At 38.3% G+C, this 27,957-nt stretch overlaps 1 protein-coding gene across 20 annotated transcripts; it reads left to right on the plus strand.

Annotated features, from left to right (window-relative positions):
- Positions 1 to 457: 457 nt before the first annotated feature.
- Mff (mitochondrial fission factor) lies at positions 458 to 27,794 on the plus strand. Of its 20 annotated transcripts, XM_036172896.1 has the most exons (14): positions 458 to 664; positions 3,458 to 3,566; positions 4,177 to 4,340; positions 4,433 to 4,505; positions 5,343 to 5,563; positions 7,265 to 7,434; positions 11,311 to 11,399; positions 13,123 to 13,197; positions 16,843 to 17,001; positions 20,483 to 20,515; positions 22,077 to 22,136; positions 24,029 to 24,073; positions 25,965 to 26,049; positions 27,015 to 27,794. In XM_036172896.1, the coding sequence occupies exons 5-14, from the start codon at positions 5,383 to 5,385 to the stop codon at positions 27,144 to 27,146; spliced, it is 1,029 nt and encodes a 342-aa protein (XP_036028789.1). In that variant the 5' UTR covers positions 458 to 664; positions 3,458 to 3,566; positions 4,177 to 4,340; positions 4,433 to 4,505; positions 5,343 to 5,382; the 3' UTR covers positions 27,147 to 27,794. The 20 variants fall into 20 exon arrangements, with proteins under 20 accessions (XP_036028789.1, XP_036028782.1, XP_036028784.1 ...); XM_036172889.1 differs by lacking the exon at positions 4,433 to 4,505; XM_036172891.1 differs by lacking the exons at positions 4,433 to 4,505; positions 24,029 to 24,073.
- The last annotated feature ends 163 nt before the right edge of the window (positions 27,795 to 27,957 follow it).

The following is a 27,957-nucleotide window of genomic DNA, read 5'->3' on the forward strand; positions in this document are numbered from 1 at the left end:
AGGTTTTTGCTTCCCAGCCTTGTTCTTCCAGAGTCGGGAGCCAGAAATTAGGCTATTAGACTTGAAACAGATTTCTGACAGCTATTATCTATCTTCAAACCCAATTTCCTCCCCCTTTTCTCAGATTCTTAAATTTGTAGGTTTTAGGAAAAATCAAAATTAAAGGGCTGAAGAATTAATTACTCCCAATACTAGATATATATGTATATTTTCGGGCCTCGCACCATATGAATTTTTATTCGGACGTCTCTTTAAAACAGGCTAATAGTTTACCTTGCAAACACGAGGTTCTTAAAGGTCACGATGTCTACAAATTCTCTCTTACAGGAATCCAGTCTAAGAACTTGAAACGTTTAACCTGGAGGGAGGGAGGAAGCGAGCGCTTTGCCCACAACAAAAATGGTTCCTTATCGACGTCTCACGAGCCTGAGCGTAACATCCGCCCTCTCCTTGTCACATGACCAGGAACCTACTTCCGCTACGGCTCCAGGAAGGGGCCAGTCCTGGCCGTTCTCGCGTCTGTCCCGGCCCGCCGCGGCCGCTTCGCCGCTCCTCTTCCCGGGCGCCTCGGTGCGCTCGGCCAACGGCCTCTGCGAGCGCTCGCCCGAGCGCCCCGGAGCCGGCGGGCGGCGGCCCTCTCCAGGGACCCTCCAGCGGGCCCAGGGTAAGTGTTGTAGTGTCCCCAAGCGGGGCTCCGGGCCTAGCGCCGCGGCCGTGACACCCGCCTCCCGGGCGGAGCGGAGCGGCCCCGGCCTTGGTCTGTCCTCAGCAGGGCTCTTCTCTGCGATCATCAGGGTCCAGCTTCTTCACCCTCTCTGCTTCAGTATCTTGTTCTGTAGAATAAAAGTTGAATTTTACTAACAAAAAAATAACCTGTTAGTTAGCATCTACCTCACAGTATGACGTGTGTGTGTGTGTGTGTGTGTGTGTGTGTGTGTGTGTGTGTGGGTGTGTCGCTCTTTGGGGTGCCCTCCCAGACCTCCGTTTGCAAAAACAAGCCCTTGTTATAATTGCAAAACACAAAAATGGACCAGAGGCTTGGCTTAGGAGCAGGACGCGTTCTCTGGGAAGAGCAGAGCGCTCCATGAATTGGTGGCGCCTTCTAACAGCAGAGGAACAAAGCTTGAGCCCAGTGGTGCTATGCAGGCCTCCTGGGGAGACAGTGAATGAGCACCCCCCAACCCCCGCCCCGGTGAGAAACACTCTCTCCCTCAGTCCCGTGGGCTACTTAATGAGATTCCCCGAAGAAAAACCTTTAGGGAAAGTAGGACGATTTAGTCCTAGTTAGTATTCTGAGCTCGCAGTTAGATTGTTTGAGGAGGGATGGGGGTGGGGAGTGTCTCTGTCTGTCTGTCTCTCTCTCTCTCTCTCTTTCAAGGACTTGTGAATTGAGATACCTTTTCAGTGGGGTTGTTGTTCTGTCCGATAGGGCTACCTCATTTTAGGTTTACAAGGTTTGTCTGTCACTCTCTCTTTACTCTTGGGAATTTTTTTGTGGTTCATAGATATAGGATTGGGGTTCTTTTTATTACTTTTTTGAGTTCTTTATAAATTCTAGATCTGATTCCCCTGTCAGCTATACAGCCAACAAAGATTCTGTAGAATCTCCACTCCAATTTGTTGAGAAACTTTTATTTTCTTCAATGCCATTTGCCAATTCATGCTATTATGTCCTGGACTCCTTGAAATCCTTTGCAGAAAGTCCTTGGCTGTGCCAACGTAGCTTCAAGGTTTTGCCTGTTTTCCTCTAGCAGATTTGGAATTTCATTACTTCTTACATTAAGGCCTGTGATGCACTTTGACTTAATTTTTTTAATAGTTTTGTTTTTGTTACATGTACTTATATGCATACAGCAAGTTTATGGTTTGAAGGTATTGATTAAATATTTCCTTTAAAAATAGGTTTGTGTTTAAGACAAGTTAAAGAAGAAATTAAGTGTAATGTGTAGGACGCCAGTGAATTTGGAAAATATTGCTGATGTTTGGGTATAGCTTAGAAAGTAGATCTGTGGCATGAATTAGAAGTCTAAGGGAGACTTTCACCAAATTATACATCAAGCATGTGGTGATTACTGAGCAGATTCTATATGACAAAGCCTGTGGAATTAAAGCCTTAGCCCCAAATGAAGTGTGTTCGTTACCAAAGGATATTACCCAAAGTACCAAGTTTAATGAGGAAGAAAAATAATTAGGTCCTCATCTGCTCTATTGAAACATAAAAACTAAACACTGAGGCAGTAGTATTAAGTCTTAACAGAGAAGTTTTATTTACTTTGGAAATTTAAGTAGTTAACTACAGGAGACATTCTCCTTTTAGTGACCACCTTTATGTCCTTGATCCATGAGTCTTTTCAAAAAGATTCCTAAGTTAAGATACTGTCATAGTATGAAATGTTGGGAACTTTGACGTATGCTGCTAGAAACAAGAGTGAAATGAGCTGGGAGAGCACTGGAGTCTGAGGCAGGAGAGTCAGGGATCCAAGGCCAGTCTGGGCTCCATAGTAAGACCCAGTCTCAAAATAAATAATGAATTGGATCCAGCAAAGGTTAGGTGGATGTTGGTACATTTTGTGAGATAATGTGGTTTAGCATCTTAACGTTTCTTTCTAAGCTTTTCCTATGCTTTAGATATATAAATGTTTGAAAAGCTCCTCATTTATAATGATGCACAGATATTAATAGAAGTTGCCTATGGGAACCTAGATGGTGGAAGTTAAGATTAGGTGGGACATTTCATTTTCTTTATATGCTCTGCCCTTTTGTTGTGCTTTTTTAGATGAGTCTCACTATGTGGCAAGAACTGGCCTTGAACTCTTTCTGGTTCAGCCTCCTGAGTGTTGGGATGATAGGTATTCACCAGTCATATACATAGAGAGAAGAGAGAGAGCTCAGCCCTCTATATGTTCTTATATATTTTATACAGTGTTTATTTCTGGTTCTGTGTTTTAAAATGAAAATTTAACTGAATTTCCTTACTATATAAAAGATACGTATAGACACATTAGTTTAACGTAAACATATTTTTGACCTTCCAGCTTTCTAGATAAAAGTCTTACTTTTTACATCAGTGGTTTGCAACCTTCCTAATGCTGCGTCCCTTTAATGTAGTTTTTCATGTTGTTACCCCCAACCATAAAATTATTTTGTTACTACTTCATAACTGTAATTTTGCTACTGTTATGAATCGTAGTGTAAATACCTAATATCTGAGATGATGCGGACCCCTCCCAAAGGGGTTACAACCCACAGGTTGAGAACCACAGCCTTACATGGTGACTAGTCACAGGGTCCTGTCTGCAACACTAAAACCTGTGGTAAGCTTGAAGTTCTTTCTCTGTTTTTCCTTTTGTTACTTAGTGTAAAGTTGTATATCCTGTGGCTTTTATTTGAAGAATTTCCAGCTAAATCTCTAATAATGGCATCATCTAGCTCCTCAGTCACTGTTTCTCTCCCTCAGGCACAAAAGTGGCTCTCACTCTAGCACATGCGCATTGGAGCAATTTGAGGATTAACTATGAAGCATAGAAGCGGATAGTGCCAAATAGCAAGCCCGCTGTTCTGCATTTGTGAGTACAGTTTTTTTCTTTGGCTCCGTTTTCTCAGTCTTTAAGGCCTCTGCATGCCAGGTCCTTAAAAAGCAGACATTTGGGGGGCAAAAAAAAGAAGCTAGTTGACGATTATAATCCAGCTAAGTTTACCACACTAAGCAGCCTTCAAGGAGTATACTTTAAGGCCTGGAGCATGTTTCTGGTTTAAAGCCTTAACCTAGTTTACAGAATAACCCCTGTAATTAAGGCACTTATATTGTCTTTAATGTTTTACTGCTCTTGACTTACACTGTGCTGGGAACAAAGTATAATTTGGCCTCCTTTTCAGGAAAGTACTTATGCACCGAAGTTTTAGGCAACATCAAGTACATTTACTTTTGCCTGTGCATTTTCTTCATGATTTTTTATATCCTATTGGAATGGGATTAGGGGAGGTTTCTGATAGCCATGCTTCCCAATCTGACTTCACATTTCTTTATGTCATGATAGAACTTTCAATTACCCTAATTGCAAAATCATGAAATTTGGTTTCTCAAATCAAGTCATTTTAAGTAAATAACTACTTTTATTCATAGTTCTTATAAAATGAATTGTTGAAATACTGATTTTTATTCTTTCTTTTTTACAGCTGGAAAAGCAGTGTCCGTGTTGTTATGTACACCTCCAAAAACAGTTCAGATCTGTAGGGGAGTTGTTGTGTAAAGTAAACAACTACAGGGTAGCAGTATTAATAGCTATTGTAGACTCTATTAAAATGAGTAAGAAAACGGGCAGTGACACATCACTAGGAAGGTCAGTGAAATTTTTTTCAGTTGAGGTTGGACAGACAGTAGCTTAAAAGCTGCTTGCCATTAGCTAACCATGCTCTTTTATGCTTTTCTTAGCATTTTTTATTTGGGGGCAACATTCTTTCGACTACACCTCCCTGGAATCATGGATCCTTCTCCAATTTAGAAGGTTACTCAGTGCATTTGTACTATTTTCCCCTCAAAGATATTTGATGCTTCCCAAAACTACATGTATAAATATGATATTAAATATAGGTTAATAATGTAAACATTTAAGCCCTTAAAATGAATGCACACATTAAGGGTATATTGATATAAATCATGTATTTGGCATTCATTGCATTCCAGTCATCAGATTAGTTTGCAATAAGTTTTTATTTGCACTATGTGATTTTTGAGGGAGCTATAGTTTTTTTGGTTTTGTTTGTTTGTTTGTTTTTGGTAAATTGAGCATTAACCTTATTTGCCTTTGTATTCTGATTTTCATTGTTGAAAGGATTTATTTTATGCACGATGCCAATTTCTGATTTCATTGCTATAAAGTCCAGGCAACATTCTTCTACATAATTAGGATTTTTTTTTTTTTTTTGCAGTTTTAAAGATTGAACCAGGGCTTCATGCATGTTAGACAAGCATTCTACCTCTGAACTATGCTCTTAAAGGCCTTCTGGTTGGGAATTTTTATTTCAGGCATTTTTGAGTTGCATATTTGCTTACATGCATATTTGCTTACACACAGAATGCTTATGTCTGTGCATTTATATTGTGGTTATGTAATACTTTAGAAACTTGCACCTAATCAGTGCCCTCTCCAGTTCATTGTCAGATGTTAAGTCAGAGCTTTATGTTGAAGAAAGTGTTTTCTTTGATTATTTTCCTTTTGCTCACAAGTGAGACGTTTCCTTTTGCCCTTTCTACTATACGGTATTGTCTTCTGACATCGCTGCATAAAGGAAATTGACATTTCACACTCAGTCATCCTGATCTTAACCTTTTCTTTCTGTAGGGTGAGTGGGGCAGCATTTCCTTCTCCCACTGCTGCTGAGATGGCAGAAATTAGTCGAATTCAGTATGAAATGGAATACACCGAAGGTATTAGTCAGCGAATGAGGGTCCCCGAAAAATTAAAAGTAGCGCCTCCAAATGCTGACCTGGAACAAGGGTTCCAAGAAGGAGTTCCAAATGCCAGTGTAATAATGCAAGTCCCAGAGAGGATCGTTGTTACAGGTATCTCACACTTGAGTGAAAGTGTCCCAATATTTGTTCTTTATTTTTATGAACATTTTAGGTTTTTCAAAATATTGAGAAAAAATATTTTCACACATTTTACAAATGTATGTAACCCCCCACCCACACACACACACACAGCCCTGATACAGAACATTTTTGTCACCTCAAGAGGCTTCCTGTTCCCATTCTCCATCATTCTCAACCCTTCATCTCTTGGCAGCTGTGATCTCCTTTCTGTACCTGGTCAGTGGAGTTGTCTTTTGTAGAATCTCCTGTAAATGGAGCCCTACAATATATTCTGGTTTGCTGGGTCCTTTGACTAAGAGCAATTTTCCCTCCTTTTTTCCTTCACCTCGGGGCTTGGAAGCTAGGACCTTATGCATTCTGGGCCAATGCTGTCTCTCTGAGCTCTGCGTGCTGCCCTCTTACTTTCTCATCCATGAGGAAGGGTTTAAGTGTTCCACACTGCCCTAGAATTTGCCCTGCAGAACCCACAGTCCTTGTACCTGTCATCTTTCTCCTTCAGCCTTCTGAATTGCTCAGGTTACAGGCCTGCCCCACCAATCCAGTGTACTTTTTACTCTGTTTTTATTTGGGGACAGAGATTTAGTGTACCCTTGAGACACTCAGGATCTTCTTGCCTTAACTCCTGAGTGCTGGAATTACAGGCTTGTGCTTGTGTGCATGGCTAGTGTAATGCTTTTTTGAGATTCTTCCATATTGTTGCAAGTATTATGCGTTTATTCCACTTAATTGGTAAGTAATATCCTGTGTGGGTACATTATCATTGGTTTATCCATTGACATTAAATGGACATTTGTGTTGTTTTCTTTTTGAGATTCATAGGATGAAATACATAGGAATATTCATGTACAAACTTTTAGGAGTACAAGTACCTTCATATCTCTAGAAGTGAAATGACTATAAATTATATTTAACTTTTTCAAATGTTGACAAATTATTTTCCAAATGGTATACCATGTTTCTTTTCAATCAATGATGTTTGTGAGTTTTAGTTGATTTATATCCATTTCCCTAGTGGTTGATAATTTTGAACATGTGTGCATGTGTTTTTGACTTATTTACTACTTATATTAGTTACTTTTCTATTGCTGTGATAAACACCATGACCAAGGCAGTTTATAGAAGGAAGGGTTTATGTAAGTTTGTGGTTCCCCACTGTCAATGGGGAAGGCACGGTAGTGGACAGGTATGGTGGCTGGAGCAGCAGGCTGAGAGCTTACATCTTGAACTGCAGCCCAAAGCAGAGAGAGGAATGGGAATGGACTAAGGCTTTTTATCTCAGAGCTCCCATGCCATACTTCCATCACCAAGGCCCTACCTCCTAAATCTCCCCAAATAGTGCCATCAACTAGTGAACAAGCCCTCAAATGTGACCAAGATTATAGAGGACATTTGTCATTCAAACCAACATTTTGAAGCATGTATTCAAATGTTTTGCCAGTTTGAAATTTTCCATATTGTGAGAGTTCTTTATATATTTAGAGACAGGTTGTTTGAATTTTTATCTGTGTTTGGTCACACATACATATGTAATAATTTCTGTACCACAGTGTTAAATATTTGTGAAATATCAAATGCCGAAAAGAAACCACTGCTGTCAGGTAGGCTGTAATACAAATCTGACAGAGGGTAAAAACATTTAACAAACACCTCGACCCCCTTTCCTTTCCCTAGGAAATAATGAAGACATTTCCTTTTCAAGACCAGCAGATCTTGACCTTATCCAGTCCACTCCCTTTAAACCTCTGGCACTGAAAACACCACCACGGGTGCTCACACTAAGTGAGAGACCACTAGATTTTCTGGATTTAGAAAGACCACCTCCAACTCCTCAAAATGAAGAAGTAAGTAGAGTTACCACCCTTTATATGTGAAAGACTATAGGATAAAGTTACGGAAGAGTTAAGCCATGAAGCGTGTGTTAGCCTTATATGATGGAAGCTTTCCATATGGCAATATTAGGATCAGTTGATTTTACAGTTCTCTAAGTAAGGTATTACAAGTTTGTTTTTGTTTTCTAACTTAACAGTTGTGTGGTAGGGAAGTGAAAATCTTGGAGAGCAAGTATTGCTACCATTTATGTAGACTTAAAAGAAGATTAGCTCTAACTGTTAATACCTACAATGATGCAGACAGTTTCCAAGTTTGTTTTTGTCCTACGCAGTGCTGAAGATTGAACTAGCATTTGGAAATAATAGGCAAATGCTTCATCACTCTGTTCCTAGGAAAGGAAGCTTTGCACTAGGAAATAATGACTATGCCATTTTGTTAGAGAATCATCTGGCAAACAAAACTAAGAAAGCCTTTCTCCTGACACTACTCATTCCTGCAGCTTGATGAGAGGTTCCCACTGAGTTAGTAGCATTGGTGTCCCTATTGACATAAAGTTGATGGGAAAATAGACTTAAAGGTGTTAACAGTCTTGCCAGGGCTATTGACTTAAGACCAATATTGAAGCTTTTGTTCTTAAAGACAATATACAGACATACATTTTTATTAAAACTGGTACTTCTCTGTCAACTTTGATTTTCCCGTGTAGTCCTTCCTAAAGAGGGTTATGTGTTCATGTAAACCAGATTAGTGTAATTCCTAGTACTAATCTTGCTGTTTCTTTAGGTTTAGTTTCTACTTAGGTAATTGAGGTCATATGTTCATAGGTGCCAGTATGAACATCTTGCATGTTTACTTAGTGAAAAGCACTACAATTTGTTAATTATGGCCAAAAATTGTCAAGTTACTTATTTCGGCAACCATTTTTTGAGATTTTATGTATGAAACACTGCCCTCTGTAAGTTTTCCATCTGCATAGTCTCAGCAGGACAGTAGAATGAGGTAAGGAGATGACATCAAGTATACACAGAGCTTGTAAAGCTCTTTAATATCACTGAGCTTGTAAAGTTCTTTAATATCAGGAGGAAATCAATGGACTCTTGGTATGCATGCTGGCTAATTTTATATCAACTGGACACAAGCTAGATTCATCTGATAGGAGGGAACCCTAATTGAGAAAAAAAAAAAAAAGCCTTCTTAACTTGTATAAGATTGGGCTATAGGCAAACCCATGGGGCATTTTCTTAGTTATTGATGGGGGGAGGGGCAGCCCATTGTGGGTGGTACCACTGTGGGCTGGTGGTCCTGAGTTCAATAAGAAACCAGGCTGAGCAAGCCATGAGGAGCAAACTAGTAAGCAGCACCCCTTCATGACCTCTGCATCAGCTCCTGCCTCCAGGTTTCTGCCCTCTTTGAGTTTCTGTCCTGACTTCCTTTAATGATGAACTGTGATGAGGAAGCATAAGCTGAATAAACCCTTTCCTCCCCAACTTGCTTTTGGTCATAGTATTTCGTCATAGCAATAGTAACCCTAAGACAATATATCTGTCTAATGTTTACCCATATTCGGGAGGCACCTATAGACAAAAACATTTCTTGGTAATCCTGCCAGCCGGAATTAGTAAAGAGATGTGCAATAAGCCATGGGAACAGGGCCTGAAACTCGAGAGCTTGAATCATGGCCATTCTCAATGTTCTTAGAGTAGATCTGGCTGTGTGATGAGGGAGGCAGAGGCTTTCACAACAACACTACCTCTCAAAAAGGAACTTCCCTAGGCAGTTAGAGCTGGTTCAAGATCTTGCAGAGGACATGGAAAGAAGTCTGTGAAGAAGAGTTAGAAATTGTGCAATTTGAATCTTAAAGAGTGTGTTCAAGCTAGAGATTGGAAACCACCATCACGTCCTGTCTGTCAAGCAGCAGTATGCTTTGGAAAGATTAGCAATAACTTCCAAAGGCTCTTTGAAAAGTTTACTCAAGTACAAAGAGAAAGCAGACCCCAAATTAGTTGTTCCTACTTCAGAGAAAAGCACAGTAATGCCATCCATTTGTAAAATAAACCAGAAGAGCACTGAACCCCATATGCACCGAAGAAGTGTCAGGTGATTTGGAAGGAGAAAAGTCAATTGGCCTGTGTAAACTAGGACTCAGTTTTGGAAGATAAGAAAATAATTCATGTTTTCAGAAAGGGAACTTTTGTTCAAGCCAAGAGGCTTAAGCAGAAGCTGTCAAATGGCATCTATAGGTGCCATATCCTACATCAGTCTTGTACAGATGTATAGCCAGAACTCAGGGACTATGAGAAGTTATAGCCAGCTAAACCAGCCTTATCATAGGTCACATTTAGTGGTCCTGGAGACTGAAGATTACACAGAAAGCCATGGATGTCTGTCAGAAAGTTAACCTAGCAAGCAGTCAGGTGGTTATCAGTACCCTGTGATGCAGTGTATTTGTGGCCCAATGTAATTGATAAAACCACTGTGAGAATGAAAAGCAGAAGATCATAGTTGACCTAAAGTACAACAAGCCACTCTAGTATACCCTGAACTCATGATGATGAAGACCCCCAGGTACTCAGTGAATACTCCAGTTTGTCTTGCGATAGCTAAAAAAAAAAAACCCAAAAATCAGAAAGCTCTGCACATGGGTCTCGTCACAATCCAGTGGCAATTTGTTTACTCTCTTTTCTTCCCCCTTATCCATGGAAAGAGAAGCTGAGAGTTTAGGATCAGAAAAAGCAAAGTTTTAAAAATGAGAACAGTTTTTGTGGTTTTATATTGTGCACATACACCCATAGATGATTCATTGGTGTGTATTCACTTTCTTTGTTTAGTTACCATATTGTACCCTTGTCTTAAGAGTTTCTCTTGCTGTGATAAACCACCATGACCAAAAACAACTTGGGGGCACTGGAGAGATGGCTCAGTGGTTAAGAGCACTGCTTGCTGCTCCAGAGGTCCTGAGTTCAATTCCCAGCAACCACATGGTTGCTCACAACCATCTGTAATGAGGTCTGTTGCTATCTTCTGGCCTGCAGGCATACATGCAGACAGAACACTGTAAACATAATAAATTTTAAAACAAAACAAACAAAAAACTTGGGGAGTAAAGGGTTTGTTTCATTCACAATTTCATGTGACAGTCCACTGTTGAAGAAATCAAGTCAGGACTTGACAGGAACTAATATAAAGGCCATTGGAAGTGTGCTAATTACAGACTTGCTCTCCAAGGCTCACTTAGACTATTTTCTTGTAGCACCCAGGACCCAGGGTTTGTACCACCCACAGTGACCTTCAGTCAAGAAAATGAACCACCAGCTTGCCCCCAGGCCAGTGGTGGGGGGTTTTGTCAGTTAAGGCTCTTCCAAAATAGCTCTAAAATTTGTCAAGTTGGCTTCAAACCATCCAGCATGTCCTTCTCAGTGAAGCGCTTGCTGTATATGCATGAGAAGCTGGGCTGGAGCCAGAAGGAGCCACATGGAAAGCTGGGTACATTAGTGCGCATCTGAGTAGTCCCGGTCTTAGGAAGTTGAAGACAGAAGGATCCTGGGGGCTTGCTAGCCAGCTAGACTACTAGGTTCATTGAGAGACCCTGTCTGAAAGAATAAGGTGGAAAGTGGTTGAGGAAGATACCTGACATCAACCTCTGGCCTCTATACACATGTGCACACATGCACACATGCACGCATACAACAGAGGGAGAGAAAAAAGAAGATTTAAGACCAAGTCTTACCTGCCTGTAATGCACAGGTTTTGCTTCTTGGTTTGCTTTTCTCAGCTCCTTATAGCTTTGTGAGTACCCTTGGACAAAGTTTTCTGTGTTTTTTAATGCTAAATAGCTTCTAAGATACCAAGAATATTCCACTCCTTCCCTTTTTTTTGTGCCTTAACAGATCCGAGCAGTTGGCAGGCTAAAAAGAGAGCGTTCTATGAGTGAAAATGCTGTTCGCCAGAACGGACAGTTGGTCAGAAACGATTCCATGTGAGTAGAATCACAGCATTGTATCTTTTTTTTGGTAGAAAAAAAAATCATCGTAGATTTTCTTCTGTATTTTGTGTGTACATACCTTTTTCTAAATAATTCTCATAATTTATAAAATGTTTTACATCGATGGTTATCATTTTGTACTTGTACTTTTTGTAGTCATACAATATGATAATTTTGTCTGTTGTGACAAATTTTCAGCCCTGCTTTTCTCTTCTGGGTATCTGTCACTTTTATGGAAAGTGAATATTCTTTCTCCTTCACTTTTTGGTCAGTTTTCATGAACTCATCAGGAACCCTTTGTGATGTCAAGCATCATGTTAGCTTCTCTGGAAACTTAGCCAACATCAGGCGATGACACATCTCCTTTGAGAGTTTACAAAGTAACCAGAGCACAGGACAATTACCGTTCTTACAGTGCACCATATTAAGTTGTAGTTTAGACCTCTCTGCAGATTACAGTGGTACAGAATGGGCACTGTGGGGGGCAGGAGCTTATTAATATTCAGAGTTGAAAGAAGACTATTTTTGTCTTTGCTTTGAAAGAAGTCTTAGGAACAAATTCACTGGCATCTCTAACCAGTCAGTGAAGTTGTATCTCAAATGTAAGTTTTTGTTTGCTTTGTTGAAATTCTGTTCTCTGTGTTGGGTGCAAGGGAAAACTGAGTTCTTCAATTGCTGGAGAGTCTCTCTCAGCAGTTACAGCTATCCTGAAGGATCCCATAGGAAGAAGTTGGGTCCAAATGAATATATATCTCCTTTATGAAAGACTGTCTGAAAGACTCAACCATTATTAACAACATTTTTAAAAGTGATTCAATGTCTGTTTTTCTGAGGTATCTGATTGGCAGATGTCAACATACCTTTGAAACCCACTTTTCTAAAATTGTTTCCAAATATACACATAGTAAAAAGACTCCATAATGTATTCTTATGGCTAATGTGGGTAAAAAAGCACTAATTCAATTATTTCCTACTTGTAATGTGTAGTTAGTAAGGCAGCAGAATTTTCTAATAGGCTTTCCTGCTATTTAAGTTGTGACTTGCTGTTTAAGCCCTTAATTGACCTTTTTTTATCTTAAAATTAAAACATTACTTCAGTATTATATCACCTTTTCACAAAGTATAGTATTGATGGCTAAGTTTAGATGAAGATAAAGGAAAAACTCTCCTTGTAAGTTCCTCGTAGCACAAAGGTTAAGAGCTAACAGATTCTTGATTTTCTTTAAATTGCCTTCATGGCATTTTCTGTATATCTAGTAAAAACAAAAATCTTGATATTAATAAAAGTTTGCCCATTGTTAATTTTACATTTTACAGCTGAATTCCTATTTAAAGCTCTCCTATGTCTGATTAAACTTAGGGATTTATATAATGTGCATAAAATGGGCATTGTTCATTTGGTAAACAAGAAACTATCCATTCATAGTTTACATCTGCTACAGTAATTGTTGAACTCCCCCTCCTTTAGCTGTTTTTTTTTTTTTTTACATTGATTATGGACCATTATTCATGAACGTTTGTCTGCCTCCGCTCTCATTTATTCTGTAGCTCATGAAGAGAAGTGCAGATGAACAGGGCCTTTATTTCCTCAATTCCTTTTAAGAAACAATGGGTTGATTGTTGTCACAAAAATAAATTGTGACAGTAGAATCATAGTAGAATCATTTTCTTTGCTATAAAAACTGAATATGTAAAAGAAGCATAATTATTATTTAAGGTGGCACAGATCAGATTCTGCCCCAAGAAATAAAATTTCAAGGTTCCAGGCATCGATTTCTGCACCGGAGTACACGTAAGATTTTATCTGCTCTATTTTTCCCAAGTAGGGGTTGCTTTAATTTTACAGGCTTATGTTGTTACTAATCTGTTTTGCCATGTAACTGACATATAATGCCCTAACTCTGTTCTAGCACTTCTCCTTCGGGATTTCTCAAACTGTCGCTATATACTTTATTAAGTGGGGCTGAGGGGCAACTCTAAGGAAGTTTTATATGGTTTGGAATTTAGACGAAAGGAAAATGAAATAATTTCTGTAAATAAAGAGAAAATCCTTTTTTGTTTTCTAGATTTTGCTTTGGTTGGCCTGTGAGTTCTCTGCAGATTACACTTAGCAAGGTTCAGCAATCCCAGTCATGTTTTTACACTTTAGCATCTTTCCTCGCTTTATTTTAGTCCAGAGGAAAATGAAGTCTTACATGTGGTTTTGTCATTGAAATTGTTTTTGTTTGTTTGTTTTACTTTTATTTCGTTTCCCTGTAGAAAGTTATGTTTGGAGCAATCTTTTGAGATCTAAGTCCTTGTTTTCTCTAACTATGACAAACAGTGTATAAGAATGACTGCCCACTCCTGACAGTGGGACATTTTGATATCAAATGTAAAAATTCAAGCAGCATGTGCAAGGCCTGCACATACACGTGTGTGCAAATAAACAGTCAGTGGTATTCCCAAATAGTAGAGGAAACCACACTGATAGCCAATGACTGTGGTTCCTTGCTGTGCTTCTAAAAGTTACTAAATTGCCTTAATCATAGTAACAGCAATTTACAATTCTATTTAGGGTCCCAGAGAGGCCAGGTGTAGTGCCACATACATTTAATCCCAGCAGAGGAAGGTAGAGCTCTGAATTCAAGGCCAGCCTGATAAACATAAGCTAGTATGTATGTTGAGACATTGTCTCAGAAAAATAAAAATAAACATCCCAGAGAAATTAACGGAATTTGTGTTTCAATGAAAATATTTTTCTTTCTACTTTTTCAAAGAGGCTAATTCTTTAACATTAACCTCACAGTTTGAGAAACATTCTTATGAAAACCTGTGGAGAGAGCTCTTCTACTTTGAACTTTCCTCTTAATGAGTTGTGCCAAGTCACTGATTTTCATTTAGTTCTGATATTGACTAGCCATTGTTTACTTAACCCTTATGTGTAAGAGTCTGTGAGCATGAGGTAGAGTTGTTACTAATGAAATAACAGGGTAAGCATGAGTACTTCTTCAGAAGTTTAAAACTTATTTAAAATTCTAAACTTGAGATTTTGCTGTTTTATAATGTTAGTAGCAGTTTATTATCAAAGTGCCTTTTTAAAAATTATGTATTAGGCAATATTTGTTTAAATACTCTTCTGGCCTGCAGGGACACATGCAGACAGAATAATGTATACATAATAAATAAATAAATCTTTAAAAAAGATTATAATTCAAAATACTAAAAATGATGCTCATTCTACAGCTAGTTACTTGTTAATAGAGCATACAGAAAAGCTCATTGTGAACCCTAAAATCAAAGAAACAGTGCTAATTTAAAACTAGCCTAATGACATTTAGCCAGTTTTGCTGCCAGCTTTATCAAAAAGTGTATTTTGTTGCAAACCTGTAATTCAGTGGAGGTGGTGCACATTGGGATTTCCTTCTTCCTCTATTGTAATATCGGTCTGTCTTTCCATCTCTATAATCTGTCCTGCTGTTTCAGCCTCCAGGGGGAGGGTGACTCTGGCAGGAGTTTCTCCACAGTGAGCATCAACCGCGTCCCTCACCCCACTCCCAAATATCTCCATGATGCAGTAAATAGTGACACAGAATTTAAGTTTCCAGTTCCGTCCCTGGTGACAACTGTAAACTTGAGCTCAGCCTGGCTTCTTGCACACAGGCGCTTGAGGTCTTCCTTGCTCTGTCTAAAGGATTGCATATTTGCAAGCCACACATAGGCTGCACTCCAGCCACTCTAGGAGTTTTTTTGCTTGCTTTTCTTTCTTTTTCTTTCTTTCTTTTTTTTCTTTTTTTTTTTTTTTTTTGTTGTTGTTGTTGCTGTTGTTGATTTCCCCCAGCTATTCTAGGGTGTTTATTATAGAATTTGCCAAGTCCTGTGGATCAGATTATACATTGACATTTTTATGTATGTATGTATGTATATAGGTACATATAAGATTATACATTGATATTTGTATATGTGTATTTATATGGGTATATAAGATTACACATTGATATTTTTATACATTTATGTATGTATGTATGTATACAGGTATATATAAGATTATTCATTGATTTTTTTCCCCCCCTAGAGGATTACCAGTCTCTGACATCTAAAAACTTCAGTTTGTCTTGGCATCGTTAGGCCAAATTCTAGAATTATATTTGCCAAGATTTGGCTTAGATTTTTCTCTTCTAAATAGTCTATGGAAAGTGCAGTTTTCATGTTTATTGCACCTTTCTCTTTTAGATCATGAAGATATTGAAAGTTATACATAAACATAGAGATTTTGTTTAATTTTTGAAACTGAGGATATTAAATAACAGTAACTATCCTTTCCAAATTGTCCTACTTTTTTAAAATTTTAGTTTCCAGTCTAGTATATATTAAAGGGAAAAGATTACACAGAAGATTTTTCTTCATCATGGTTTTGCCTTTTCCTTTTGAATATCATACTCAAAAATTAAAATTAGCCTAGCTTTGGTGGTTCATGCCTTTAATTCCTATTGAGACAGAAGCAGGCAGATCTTTGAGTTTGAGGCCAGCCTGGACTACATAGTTTCAGGCCAGCCAGGGCTACATAATGAGACCCTGTCTCAAAAAACAAAAATTAAAAACAAGATTACCTTATTGAGCATTGCTTCTTGAAACTATTGAACCCTCAGCTTAGAGTCTTGGCCCTCTTTTTGTAAAAAAGAGAAGTCTCAAGTCCATGCATCAGTTAAATGTATCATGCTCCAATATTAAATAGTTCTCTGAAGATACCAATAGTGCTATTAAGAATTTAGGCCTGAACTATGCAAACACCTCTGTGTAAATGTGGTCAGTGCACCAAAAGAAATTGTGACTATCAGATTATTGTCACTGAAAAGCCAAGAAATATTGTTCATCTGCCATCATGGTAACTTAAGTGCCCTTGCCTTCTTTCATTGTATTCCCAGACCTGGGATGTGTCATATATTAGTCATCTAGCTAATTAAATTAAACAATCAAAATGCAACTACAGTTTTCTGAGGTTTTAGCTCATCATTTCATTTCTTGTAAACTCAACTTGCTTCATTGTCATTGTGAAATATTTGAAATGGTGTCTTTATGGACTCACGCTGGTTCCAGGGGTTTTGATGTAGATATTTACATACCAGGATGCTGTGCCCTACTCTTCACCATTGACACTGACTAAACAATGCCTCCTTTCTCTCTACCAAGCCTTGAGCACACTCACTGCTGGATTCTTTCCCTCCAATTGTTCCTTCTGCTCAGTTTGATATTTAGAATTACAGACTGACTGGTGTTACATCATGGCTGTTTTTTAAGAACAATTCAAAATGTTTTTTAACTTCTTCTGTTTGTTCTCTTGGGGTAGATTGAGGGTGGAACTGTGGGCAGGAAAACAGATGAAAAACTGCTCTGCTGAAGTTTTATGAAAATCTGACTTGAGTGTTTTTCTCTTTATTTGCTGTGCTTATGTGAACAGTGTGACACCATCGCCACCACAGGCTCGGGTCTGTCCTCCCCATATGCTACCTGAAGATGGAGCTAATCTTTCCTCTGCCCGTGGCATTTTGTCGCTTATCCAGTCTTCTACTCGTAGGGCTTACCAGCAGATCTTGGATGTGCTGGATGAAAATCGCAGGTGATTGGTCGCAGCGGCTTTGCCGCTTTGTTGCTTATGTTTTGGCTCCTCATTTAGTGGACTGTGGTGTTGTCTTTTTGTTTGCTCCTTTCAGTCTCTTTCTAAGATGCAATGGTTTGAAATGGCTTGCTTGCTTTCTTTTCATTTGGAATTATTGTCCAAAATTCACATTTCACAAGATTATATTAGCTTTGACTGAGTTATGGAAGGCATTTAGTTCTGCACATAGAAAGTGTAACAACTTTTTTCAGTGACTTTACTGGTCTATTCTAAGTGCTTGATTCTACTTGGAAATATGGCAGAGGGACTGCTGGACTGAGTGTGACATCTGGGACTTGAGCATACTACCTGTCTTCAGTTTTTTTTATTTAATTACCTGTAGTAGTGAAGTAATAAAGAAGGTAGGAGATGTTGCTGTAGCTCCCAACACACTTTCCTATTAGCTGTGGATTCTAGGCCCAGACTAGAAATTCTATGTACTATTGCCATTTTTGGATAATGCTGGTATTTTTCAATATATTCATAGTCTAATACCTCATTTTGAACATCTCCAAGTAGTATCATTAGAATCCTACTTCAGCTTGTTTAAACAAATAATTTTTTACCTTTGTTCTTTTCTTCACTAGCTTACAGTATTTTAAAAAGATGAAGTCCCAGAGCTTTGTTGACATCATCTGGGAAAGTCAGATAAGCTTCACTCCAGCTCTGAACATTGGTCTCATGGCGTTGAAAGTCGCTGTTTGCATTTTTGTCTTCATTTTATTAGATGATTAGTGTCTGCATTTTTGAAGGATTCCCAATAAATGTAGCCTTAATTTCTTAACCTGGTATGTCTCTGGCTTGCTCAGAACAAGCTTGTTCTTGCTGCGCCTTTAGTCCTCGCAGAACCAGCTCTTTACCTGCGTCAGGAGTATGGACTGTTCATGTTGTTGATCCAGGGCCTTCTCTGTCTCCCCAGGTTAATGTAATGGGACATGTTTGGGCCATAGGACTTCACACACCATAGTGAAGAAAGCTTTGAGGCCTACAGCATCAAAGACAAATTATCAATATCGTACACGTATATGTATGTATGTATGTATGTATGTATGTATATAGAGATAGACTTTTTAGTTGTTAGATTGTTTCTGTTCCTCCAAGGGTTTAGAGTCCCTTTCAGCTGTCCGAAGCTTCATGAACTCTATTTGGAAGGGATAATCAGCAGCAGGGTTTAGAAGGAACAGTGTAGATAGAGAAAATCCCTCACATTCATTCTGGATTCCTCCACTTAGCAGCTAACTGCATGCAGGCCTTAAGCATATAACTTGTGTCTCTTCTCTGGGCCTCCTTTTCCTCATCTGTTGAGAAGGTGACGAGGAGATTATACTTGGCCCACTAGATTCTTGAGACAAGTCTTCTGCCTTTCACCATTATTTATAATGGTGGGGCTGATTGCTTTAATTTGCTTTCTTGGTATAGTAGGAGATTCTTGGAGGTCCTGACATCAGAAGCTCAGATTGGTAAAGGCTGTTTCCACCACCTTCTTTCACTCAACCAGATGTCTTCTTTAACTTTGCTGTTATAGGAGCCCCTTGGGAGAGGTGGCATTCGTGGGTCAGAATTTATCATGTCTGGTGCTATTTTAGTGAAGACATCTGGATAAAAAAGTGGTATCTAGATAATATATAGGTGAATTCATCGCTAGATGACAGAGTTACAGTCCATTGTTATTGTCCCTCCTCCTGCCAGCCTATCCATAGCTCAGATGCAGTGATGTGGCACTTGGAGAAGTGTGGATTTTTTCCCCTCTATGGTGAAAAAAAATACCAAGCATACAAAATCTGAACTCTTACCAGTGTAAATTTTGTGTGCTTAAAAGTAAACTATGAAAAACTATTTGGAACATAACTTAGTGACTTAAATAATCTTATTAACCGAATTAAACTTTTTAAAAGAAAGAGCTGGATATGGTAGCTCACAGCTTAATCCTGACACTTGGGAGTCTGAGGCAGGAGAATTGCTTTGAGCTCAAGGCCAACCTAGGGTATAGAGTAGAACTTTGAATCAAAAATCAAAAAAGAGCTGGGCATGATGGCGTATGCCTTTAATCCCAGCAGCACTCAGAAGACACAGATGTCTGTGAGTTCCAGGCTAGCCAGGGCTACATAGTCTCTACATATATTCATCACTTGGTACCTTGAATCCCAGAGAGTGGGTTCTCTTCAGCTTCACCAGTGCTTTCATTACTGAAAGGTTTGGTTTTTTGGTTTTGTTTCAGTTGTCAAAGTTTAATCAGAATTTTAAATGCCAAATCCTTTTTTGTTTCTGATGTGGAAGAGGTTGGCCTGATTTTTCAAAGAAATGGGAATGTGAAATTTGGATAATGTTCTACTTGCATGATTATAAAATAATACTGCTTATACAGTTCTCAGCGCTTTCATGTTCCTTGCTGTTCATCATTTTTTCTTTTCTGTGTTATTGTTCTTGACTATGGTGTTAATGCAGTATCTTTGTACTTGGGACTGCACATTAAATACAGTGAATGTAAACTAGAGCTATTTGTCAGAAAAAGCAAGAGCCTCCTGTTTGTTTTTTATTGTAAAATGATGCAGAGTCCTCATTTCTCAGCATAAGAACTACTTTTAGTTTGTACATTAAGTGGCACTATGGCTATACTGGATTTTCTTTCTCTGGTGATCCTGGTTTAGGTAATCTAAACAGAGTTAAGCACAAAAACCAAATGAATACCTAGGTACTATTACAAAAATTCATACACACAAGTTAGCTCTGTACATTGGGAAAACTGACCAAAATCTCAGGCACACTCACCAGGTGTTCTCCGCCCAGTTGGCAGCAGGAAAGCACTATTGAGATTTGCTTTTTGCAGGGCGCTCCTATATTTGCTAGAGCTGCACATCTATTCTCGGTGTAAAATACTAACATCTTCTGGAGAAAACAGTCTGTGATGTGTAAAACATTAGTTAATCATTAATATATGAGTTGTGCATAAGCTTTTGTTGGAGTGGCTTGATTATTTTTAGTTTTTCTTTAGCAGGCTATACTTTTTTTTTTTTGAATGACTGGAATAAGAAACCGGTGTATGAATGGTTTCTATTTTTGGCAAGTATCCATAAAATATGTAGCATAGAAGACTACAGCTCATAGAGTATCTGTTGTAACTTTTGTTCTTAAAAAAATGTTTAATTCTTGGTTCTCCAATCAACCTCTTTAATTACTATAATAGTTGAAATTTTTATAGAGAAGAAATGCGTTCTCTTAATTTAGACTGTTTTTAACTCAAAAATGTCAGAATACAAACTAATGTCAAATTTGGTAGCCTTAGGTCTCCTTCCCTTTGCCACTCTAATTACAAAATACACTATTGAACGGTTTCTTTTGATACTAGATCATTCTTATGGTAGAAACTGGTGCTTGAATGAAGTTTCTAATTTTGCCAAATACCTGTCTAATTTACTTTTATATTATATGTATCAATTACCAGTGTGAGAAGACAAAATGAGATACGTTGTGAAAGGTAACTGTATTGTTTCTCGCTCTGCATTTGTAAAAGGGAAATCTCTGTGGTGGAAAATGTTTAATATGGCAGATCATTTTGGCCATGTTAACACACTCTTTAAAAACCTTTAGGAAGCACACAGGAGTGGCTTTGTTTTGTTACCCATTCTCCTGCTTTATAATTTAAGTAACTATAGTACATAGTTTTCCTTATTTCACCAACCAGAAGTTAGTAAGACTTAAAAATCTATCTGAAGAATGTATGATTCAGCAGAGTTCTACAGCAAGCAGAATGAGCCAAACCTGTCTCTCCCTCAGGTCTCTTAATCCCTTTTATTCTGGCTCCAAAAATATTCTTAGGTCCTAGTAGTCACTTTAGGGCACACAGAAAGTCAACATTAAATTTTTCATTTATATACTGAGTTTTTTGTTTTTTGTTTTTTAAATAGTCACTTATGGGGCTAGGATTGTAGATCCATTGAAGTGCTCAATTAGCATTGAAAAGGCCCCAACTTTGATCCCCAGCTCCACATGAAGTAGGGTGTGGAGGCAGGAGGATCAGAAGTTTAAGGTCATCCTCAGCTACACATAACTTGGGACCAAACTGTGCTGTATGAGACCTTGTGTCCAAAAAAGAAAGGAAAAATTAAAAGCAGAAAAGAAAATAGTGGTTTATATTCCGCAACTGTTAGTGTCAGAAGATAGAACAAGTGTTTCTAAACTCTATGGTGATTGCCATTGTTTGTACAGTGAAGCAAACCTGATTAGTTACTTAGAAAAATGTCCCTACATGGACCCTCTTCTCATCTCCTGATTATTTTTTTAAAGGCAGTTCACTGGTTGGGGTTTAGAGTATGTTTCTTGATTTTAGCAAATTTAATTGAAAAGGTTCCAACTTAAGCAGGTACAAGACTAATTGTTCTGTCATATTAAAGCATATACTAAGACTAAAGGAAAAGCCCCACAAAGTTTTCCAGTGCACCTTGGTCCTCATGCAGTAGCCCTGTATGTCATTCATGGTTGTCTCAAGCTCAGGTGCACTCACATACTGATTGTTCTTCCGGTGGTCTCCCTAGCCTTTGTCGGCTCTGTCTTTACCCTGCTTTAGTGTTTGACTGGGACACAGCTGCATTAAGACATAAGGCTTATTTGACTAATCAAAATTAATGAAGCAAGAGGGAAGGACTTGTGGGCAGTGGATATTTGTTTAAATTTCTAGTTTATATTTGAGCAACCATGGTCATGCAGGTGCTGCTAACAGAAATTCTTGACATGCTTTTAAAGTGGCTAGTGGCTTTCTTTTTCCAATTGTAAAAGAGGAATTACACTTTTTAAACAGCACCGTAGAGAATTATATGTTGGTGCTATTTTATTGTATTTTTTATGAAGTGTTAAATTATGAAAATCATTAAAATGGGGAGGACACATGAAACAAAAATTTTCAAAGCATTTGAGAGCTATTATATTGTACTGAAGCATACAATATAATCCTATCTGACATTTCTTTGTCTTGTTTTTGCTTTATTTTTGTACTTCTCTGTTTCCTGACTGTCTTGTGTCTTCTGCAAACCCTGCCCTAGACCTGTGTTGCGTGGTGGGTCAGCTGCCGCCACTTCTAATCCTCATCATGACAACGTCAGGTAACTTGAGACTTTGTGATTACCAAAGGACACACAGATGTGATAGAGCTTGTATTGTGCAGGACATCAGAATGCATGCCATAGCCATGATTGTATACTTATACAGCTTAGGCCTCTGCAGATTTCTCTCAGAGAAATACTGTGTTTTGCTAAGAACAGAGATGATAATTAGTCCTGACATTTGTCCACCAGAATATGAGAACATTGTATAATAATAAAGATTATGGTTGGGTATGGTGGCACATGCTTTTAAGTCCAGCACACAAGAGGCAGAAGCAGGCAGATCTCTTATGATTTTGAGGCCATCCTGATATATATAGTGGGCTCCAGGCGAGCCAGAGCTACATAGTGAGACCCTGTTTCAACATCCCCTGCCCAAAAAAATTACGGCATTGTGTGATAAGAATATCTGATTACATTTATAGCAGTATTTTAGTAGCTTTATCTATGATATTGCCAAAACAGAAAAGATACAGTCTTAAATCTTGTTTTATGTACATAACTTTTTATCACCTGTTGATTTGAGCCGTTGTCTGTGGTATTTACCCTTTTCATACTATCAGATGTGCTTGGCAGATACCAGTGTGCTCTCAGGGGCCAAAACCTTCAAGTATTTCCCGTCTTCTGCAAGGACTCAGAAGACAGATGCTGTCAGTCATCAATTTCCAAGTCAGTTCTAAGCAGAGCTGTGCTATAGCAGTGGGTTTAAATCTGGCAGCATTGTCTCTCTTCTCCGAAGAGGCTGGCATGTTCCTAAGCAGGAGAAAGGGGAACCATCCATTTCTTGTTAATCTCATCCATGTTGCCTTGGTGGTCCACTGTGCTTCCTCATTTCTTCTGCATCTTAATTTAGGCCACACTGGTCTCTTCTGATAGTTCTTGTTAGTTTTTAGGCCTTTAACTTTCTGAGAAGGTGTTTTCAGTGAGTGGTATAACAGCATTTGTTAGTTTTTAGTTCTGAAAATACAGTTTTAGTTTAAAATAAATTCATACTTTTTTGTTTTAAATTGAAGGTGCAATCTGGTTATATACTTAACTTTTTTTTAATTTCATTTATGTATTTAACGTGTAGTAGTGTTTTTTTTTTTGCATGTATGCCTGTACACCAGAAGAGGGCACCAGATTATAAACTGCCATATGGCTGCTGGGAATTGAACTCAGGACCTTTGGAAGAGCAGCCAGTGCTCTTAACTCCTGAGTCATCTCTTCAGCCCCATATTTAACTTTTTTTACAAATGAAAATTGTCTTTAGATTTCTAAAACGTTGGTTGATTCAGTATTAAAATGGTAATTTTTTCATGTATTTTATTTTACTTTATTTCTTTGTTAAATAAAGTAGTTCTCTCTGTGTGCATGCGTTGATGTGGGTGAGCATGTCTGTTTCTTGGCCTGTGTGGGTGGCAGGGGGTGGGAGGGGCTGTATGGGTGCAGCGCATAAGCATGTGGAGCCAAAGGTCACCCTTGGGTGTCTGTGTCATTCCTCAAGTGTTGTCCACCTTGGTTTTTGAGACAGGGTCTCCTACTTTGCTTGGAACTTGCTAATTGGGCTAAGTTGGCTTGCCACCAAGCCACAGGAATCCTCCTGTCTCTGCCTCCCAGATTATAGGGATGTTCCCCTATGCCCAGCTTTCTTATTTTTAACATGGGTTCTGGGGATCAAACTTAGGTCCTCACCTTTGGACAGTAAGCATTACTGGCTAAGTGTCACTCAGCCTTGCATTCACCTTTGATACGGGTGCTGCTATTTTTTGATACTTCCCCTCCAGTTATTCATCGCATGTGAGACCTTGGAGAAATAGAAGAGTTTTATTATTTTGAGCATAAAATATAGAAAAGAAAAATCTTTGACCCATATTTTTCCCCACTAATCATTTAATAATTTGTGGGGACAGGTTGTATTATTGTGATTCTGAGGACAAACTCAGGGACTTGCACAGGTAAGCAAGTGTTCTGCCACTGAGCTACACCCCCTAATCCTCTAGTTTCATTTTAGTATTTATGATTAGTTTGCTCAGTTTATTAAACTCATAGTTCCATTGTCTACTTAGTTTGAGCATTTCAAGATACATTGTTTCTACGAGGGAAGGCATGACTAATGTAAATCATCTGACCTAGCCATAAGAGAAAATGCAAGTCAGAGATTGCTGTAGATTATCTGAAATAGGTATTAGCCATCGATTATTTAAATCTACTTTGCATGCTTTATTAAGGTATTTTGGGGGTGGTTTTAACATTTAAAACAGTAGAACTTTGTGCATAGACATATTAGCATGCCTGTATGAAATATATAATTCTGCTTTATATCCCTTTATGTAAGGTTATATAGTTTTTGTAATGGGGAGTTTCTGGGAAAATTAGAATAGATGATCCATGCCAACTCTGTGTAGCTTGTATAAGAGTAACTTTTATTTTACTTATATTCTGTTCCATATCACTTCACTCAAGTAACCTTATAGAATATAAATTAGATACACATGTAAATAAATTGTATTTGTATAAAAATATCTCAGTAAAAGTGTTCATTAAAATGAATTTTAAAATGCAGAAACCTGGTGCTGGAGTGATGGCTTGGCAAGTTAAGAGTGCTTGGTGCTCTTCCAGAGTCCTCGAGTTCAGTTCCTAGTACTTGTGGGCAGCTCATAACCACCATCACTACCTCCAGCTCCAGGGGATCCAGGTCTCCTCGTATACCCATGTGGAATACACTCAGACACACACACACACACAGACACACACACGTTTCACATTCTTTTCTTTAAAATATAGAAACCTAGACAAATGGAAGAAATAGTATTTCTACATATTTATTTTTTTAATTTTTATTTTGAAGTTTTATACCTGCAGCCAGGTATGGTAGTGCATGATTGTAACCCCAACACTTGGGAGGATGAGGCAGGAGGATCAGGAGTAGATGGCCATCCACTGCCACATAGCAAGTCTCAACTAGTCATGTGAGACTCCATTTCTAAAATGCCACTGTATCCCCAAGTTAGTGGTGAATGCATTTTAACAAAAAGTGCTATTTAAGGTTCTTTCTTTGCACTGTCTTAGTGGTTTTCCAGCATTATTATTTTATATGCAGCCTCTTGTTGGCTGAGCCTGTTTTGTAACTAAGTGAAGTATAGTTACAAGAGATTTAGAAGATTGTGGCCGGGCGGTGGTGGCGCACGCCTTTAATCCTAGCACTCGGGAGACAGAGGCAGGCGGATCTTTGTAAATTCAAGGACAGCCTGGTCAACAGAGCGAGATCCAGGAAAGGCGCAAAGCTACACAGAGAAATCCTGTCTTGAAAAACCAAAAAAAAAAAAAAAAAAAGATTTAGAAGATTGTATATTCATTCTTGTAGGAGAATACAATAAAGAGTAACTGGAAATCGGAAGTAAAGTAAAAAATAGCTAAAGAAAGGTAGGCAGAAGTGGAAGAGTAATAAATGATCAGTCTCCTGTCTGTAGTTGACTTTGCATTCCCTGCCATTGAATCTCTGTCTACAGAATGGCGTGTGGACATGGCTCATATATAACTCTTGGGTGTCAGTGTGTCCTACAGTGGCAGATCTCAGGCCCTTTCAGACAGAGACCTTTCCTTTAATGTTAATGCATTTTCTGCCTTGAAAAAAGTATCTAATAAGAATTTTTTTCTCAGCTTTCCCAGCATCATAGGTAGTCGACTTAAGCTACATTTCCTTATTTGTGTCAATTCAAATGGGAAATGCTTATTTATATTGTTAAGCATAAGTCTTTTGACTACTTCCCTCAGTAGTGTATGACACAACACGACTTGACAATTACTCTTAGTTTTTAACCTATCCTTCCATATCTTATCTGCTAGGTATGGCATTTCAAACATAGATGCAGCCATTGAAGGAGCATCAGATGACATGACTGTGGTAGATGCAGCTTCATTAAGACGTCAGGTAATTACTGCCCCAAATAAAATATAAACTAAAGCTATTTCTGTGAAATATTTCAGAGTAATAGTTTGCATAATTTTATTATTTTCTCTCCTATGGATCCCATGAATTCAGATTATCTAGTAAGCCATAATTCATTTTCTCAGATTTATTAAAGATTTGTTAAGCCATCATTCAAATGTTTTTGACCAACATAAAACTTTGATACCAAAATGATTGATATAATCTGGCCAGTATCAAAGAATCTTGATGTACTAATAAACCAATCTAGTCCTCAGTTACGTGTTTTGCTTTTGATACGTGGACAGTCACTTTGGGGAATTTTTTTTACTGTGTATAATTTCTTCACTTTAGAAACCACTGCTTTGAGTTTTCCCATTGCCTCTACACACATATTTCATGACCCTACCCATAACCCCTGTCTTATAACTGTAGTTCTTATGTGCTTATTTTTGATAGCATTCCTGCTGCCTCCATCCCTATGCAGGGAAGGTATATTTTGTGTTCTCAGTATGTATGCCAAATGTATAATGAAGATCTGAGTGATGTATCAGGGGGCCCACTATAATAAATGATTTGGGGCTGTCTGGGTATTAGAGTGGACTGAGAACACAGTTATCCAAGTCTGAGACTACACAACTGAGCACATGGAGGAGGCACTGAGAAGAGCAGGCATCCTCTGCTCCTTCTGTGATAGACCCTCCTGACACACTTCATGTTTCCCACCAGAAGAACATAGTGCAACAGTGTCCTTATACACTTTCCCTAACTCAGATTCACAGAATGGAAATGAAGAAGCATATTTAACTCCATTTAAACTATTGTGTGAATTTCTATTCATAATTATATTTATTTTGATCCAAATGGAACTTTGTATGTAATAATTTCTTTGACAAGTTAATGTACAATTTTTTAAAAATCTGATTGCTGTATGCATTAGTACTATTTTGTATTTGTCTTTCACTTAGATAATCAAATTAAATAGACGTCTGCAACTTCTAGAAGAGGAAAATAAAGAACGTGCTAAAAGAGAAATGGTCATGTATTCAATTACTGTAGCATTCTGGCTGCTTAATAGTTGGCTCTGGTTCCGACGCTAGAGGTAACTTCAGCATTCACATATATTGATTGTCTCAACATCTGGAAATATAAAGGATTTGCAAACTTCGTTGTTTCTGTCTTTGCATTGTATGCCGTTTTATAATCCCAGCCCTGGAAATGTATTTCTTCCAGAAAGTAGGGTTCTGTTACTGATCTGCATTCAGCCAGTTCCACAGTGGCTCCTACACACTCTGTTTTTGCATGTTTTGTAAATAGGCTTAGGTTTGTTTGTTTGTTTGGGGGGGGGGGGCGCTCATCAGTCTGTGCAGCTAATTCTCTGAAAAGAAATGACAGTCATAAAGAGTGAGTTTAGAAAACTATCTGTAAAAGAAAACAGTGTTTCTCAGATAATTAACCAATTTCTTTGATAGATGCTTTTTGTATCTGCATCACAGAATTAATGCTTTTGAAGTCATAGTCTGGTGCAGCACTTAAGAAAAGTCAAACCACCTAACTCTTCTTGATCACCTGTACAGTGGGAGTGTAAAAACTCCTAACAATTCAGCAGTTTATCTGTGTGCAATATGTTATTCTGATTTTCATCTTAGTTTTCTATAAAATATGTTTTTACCAAGTCCATGTGTGAATGATTTAAAAAACTAAAAATGAGGTATAAATGTAGTGTACTTAATAAACTGTCAACCAAAGCAATGTCTATGGAAAGATTTATTTCATCAAATGGTGCTGTGGGCTAAATATCTTGTGACCTGCAGGTCACAAGAGCCTTCTGGATTTTTCAGATCTCCACCCTGGAGCTGGGCTTGTTGGCAGTGTAAATGGTTTGCTAATTTATTGAATCTATCAAAGTGA

This window comes from Onychomys torridus, chromosome 23, assembly GCF_903995425.1.
Source record: "Onychomys torridus chromosome 23, mOncTor1.1, whole genome shotgun sequence".
In the NCBI taxonomy this organism is placed as follows: Eukaryota; Metazoa; Chordata; class Mammalia; order Rodentia; family Cricetidae; genus Onychomys; species Onychomys torridus.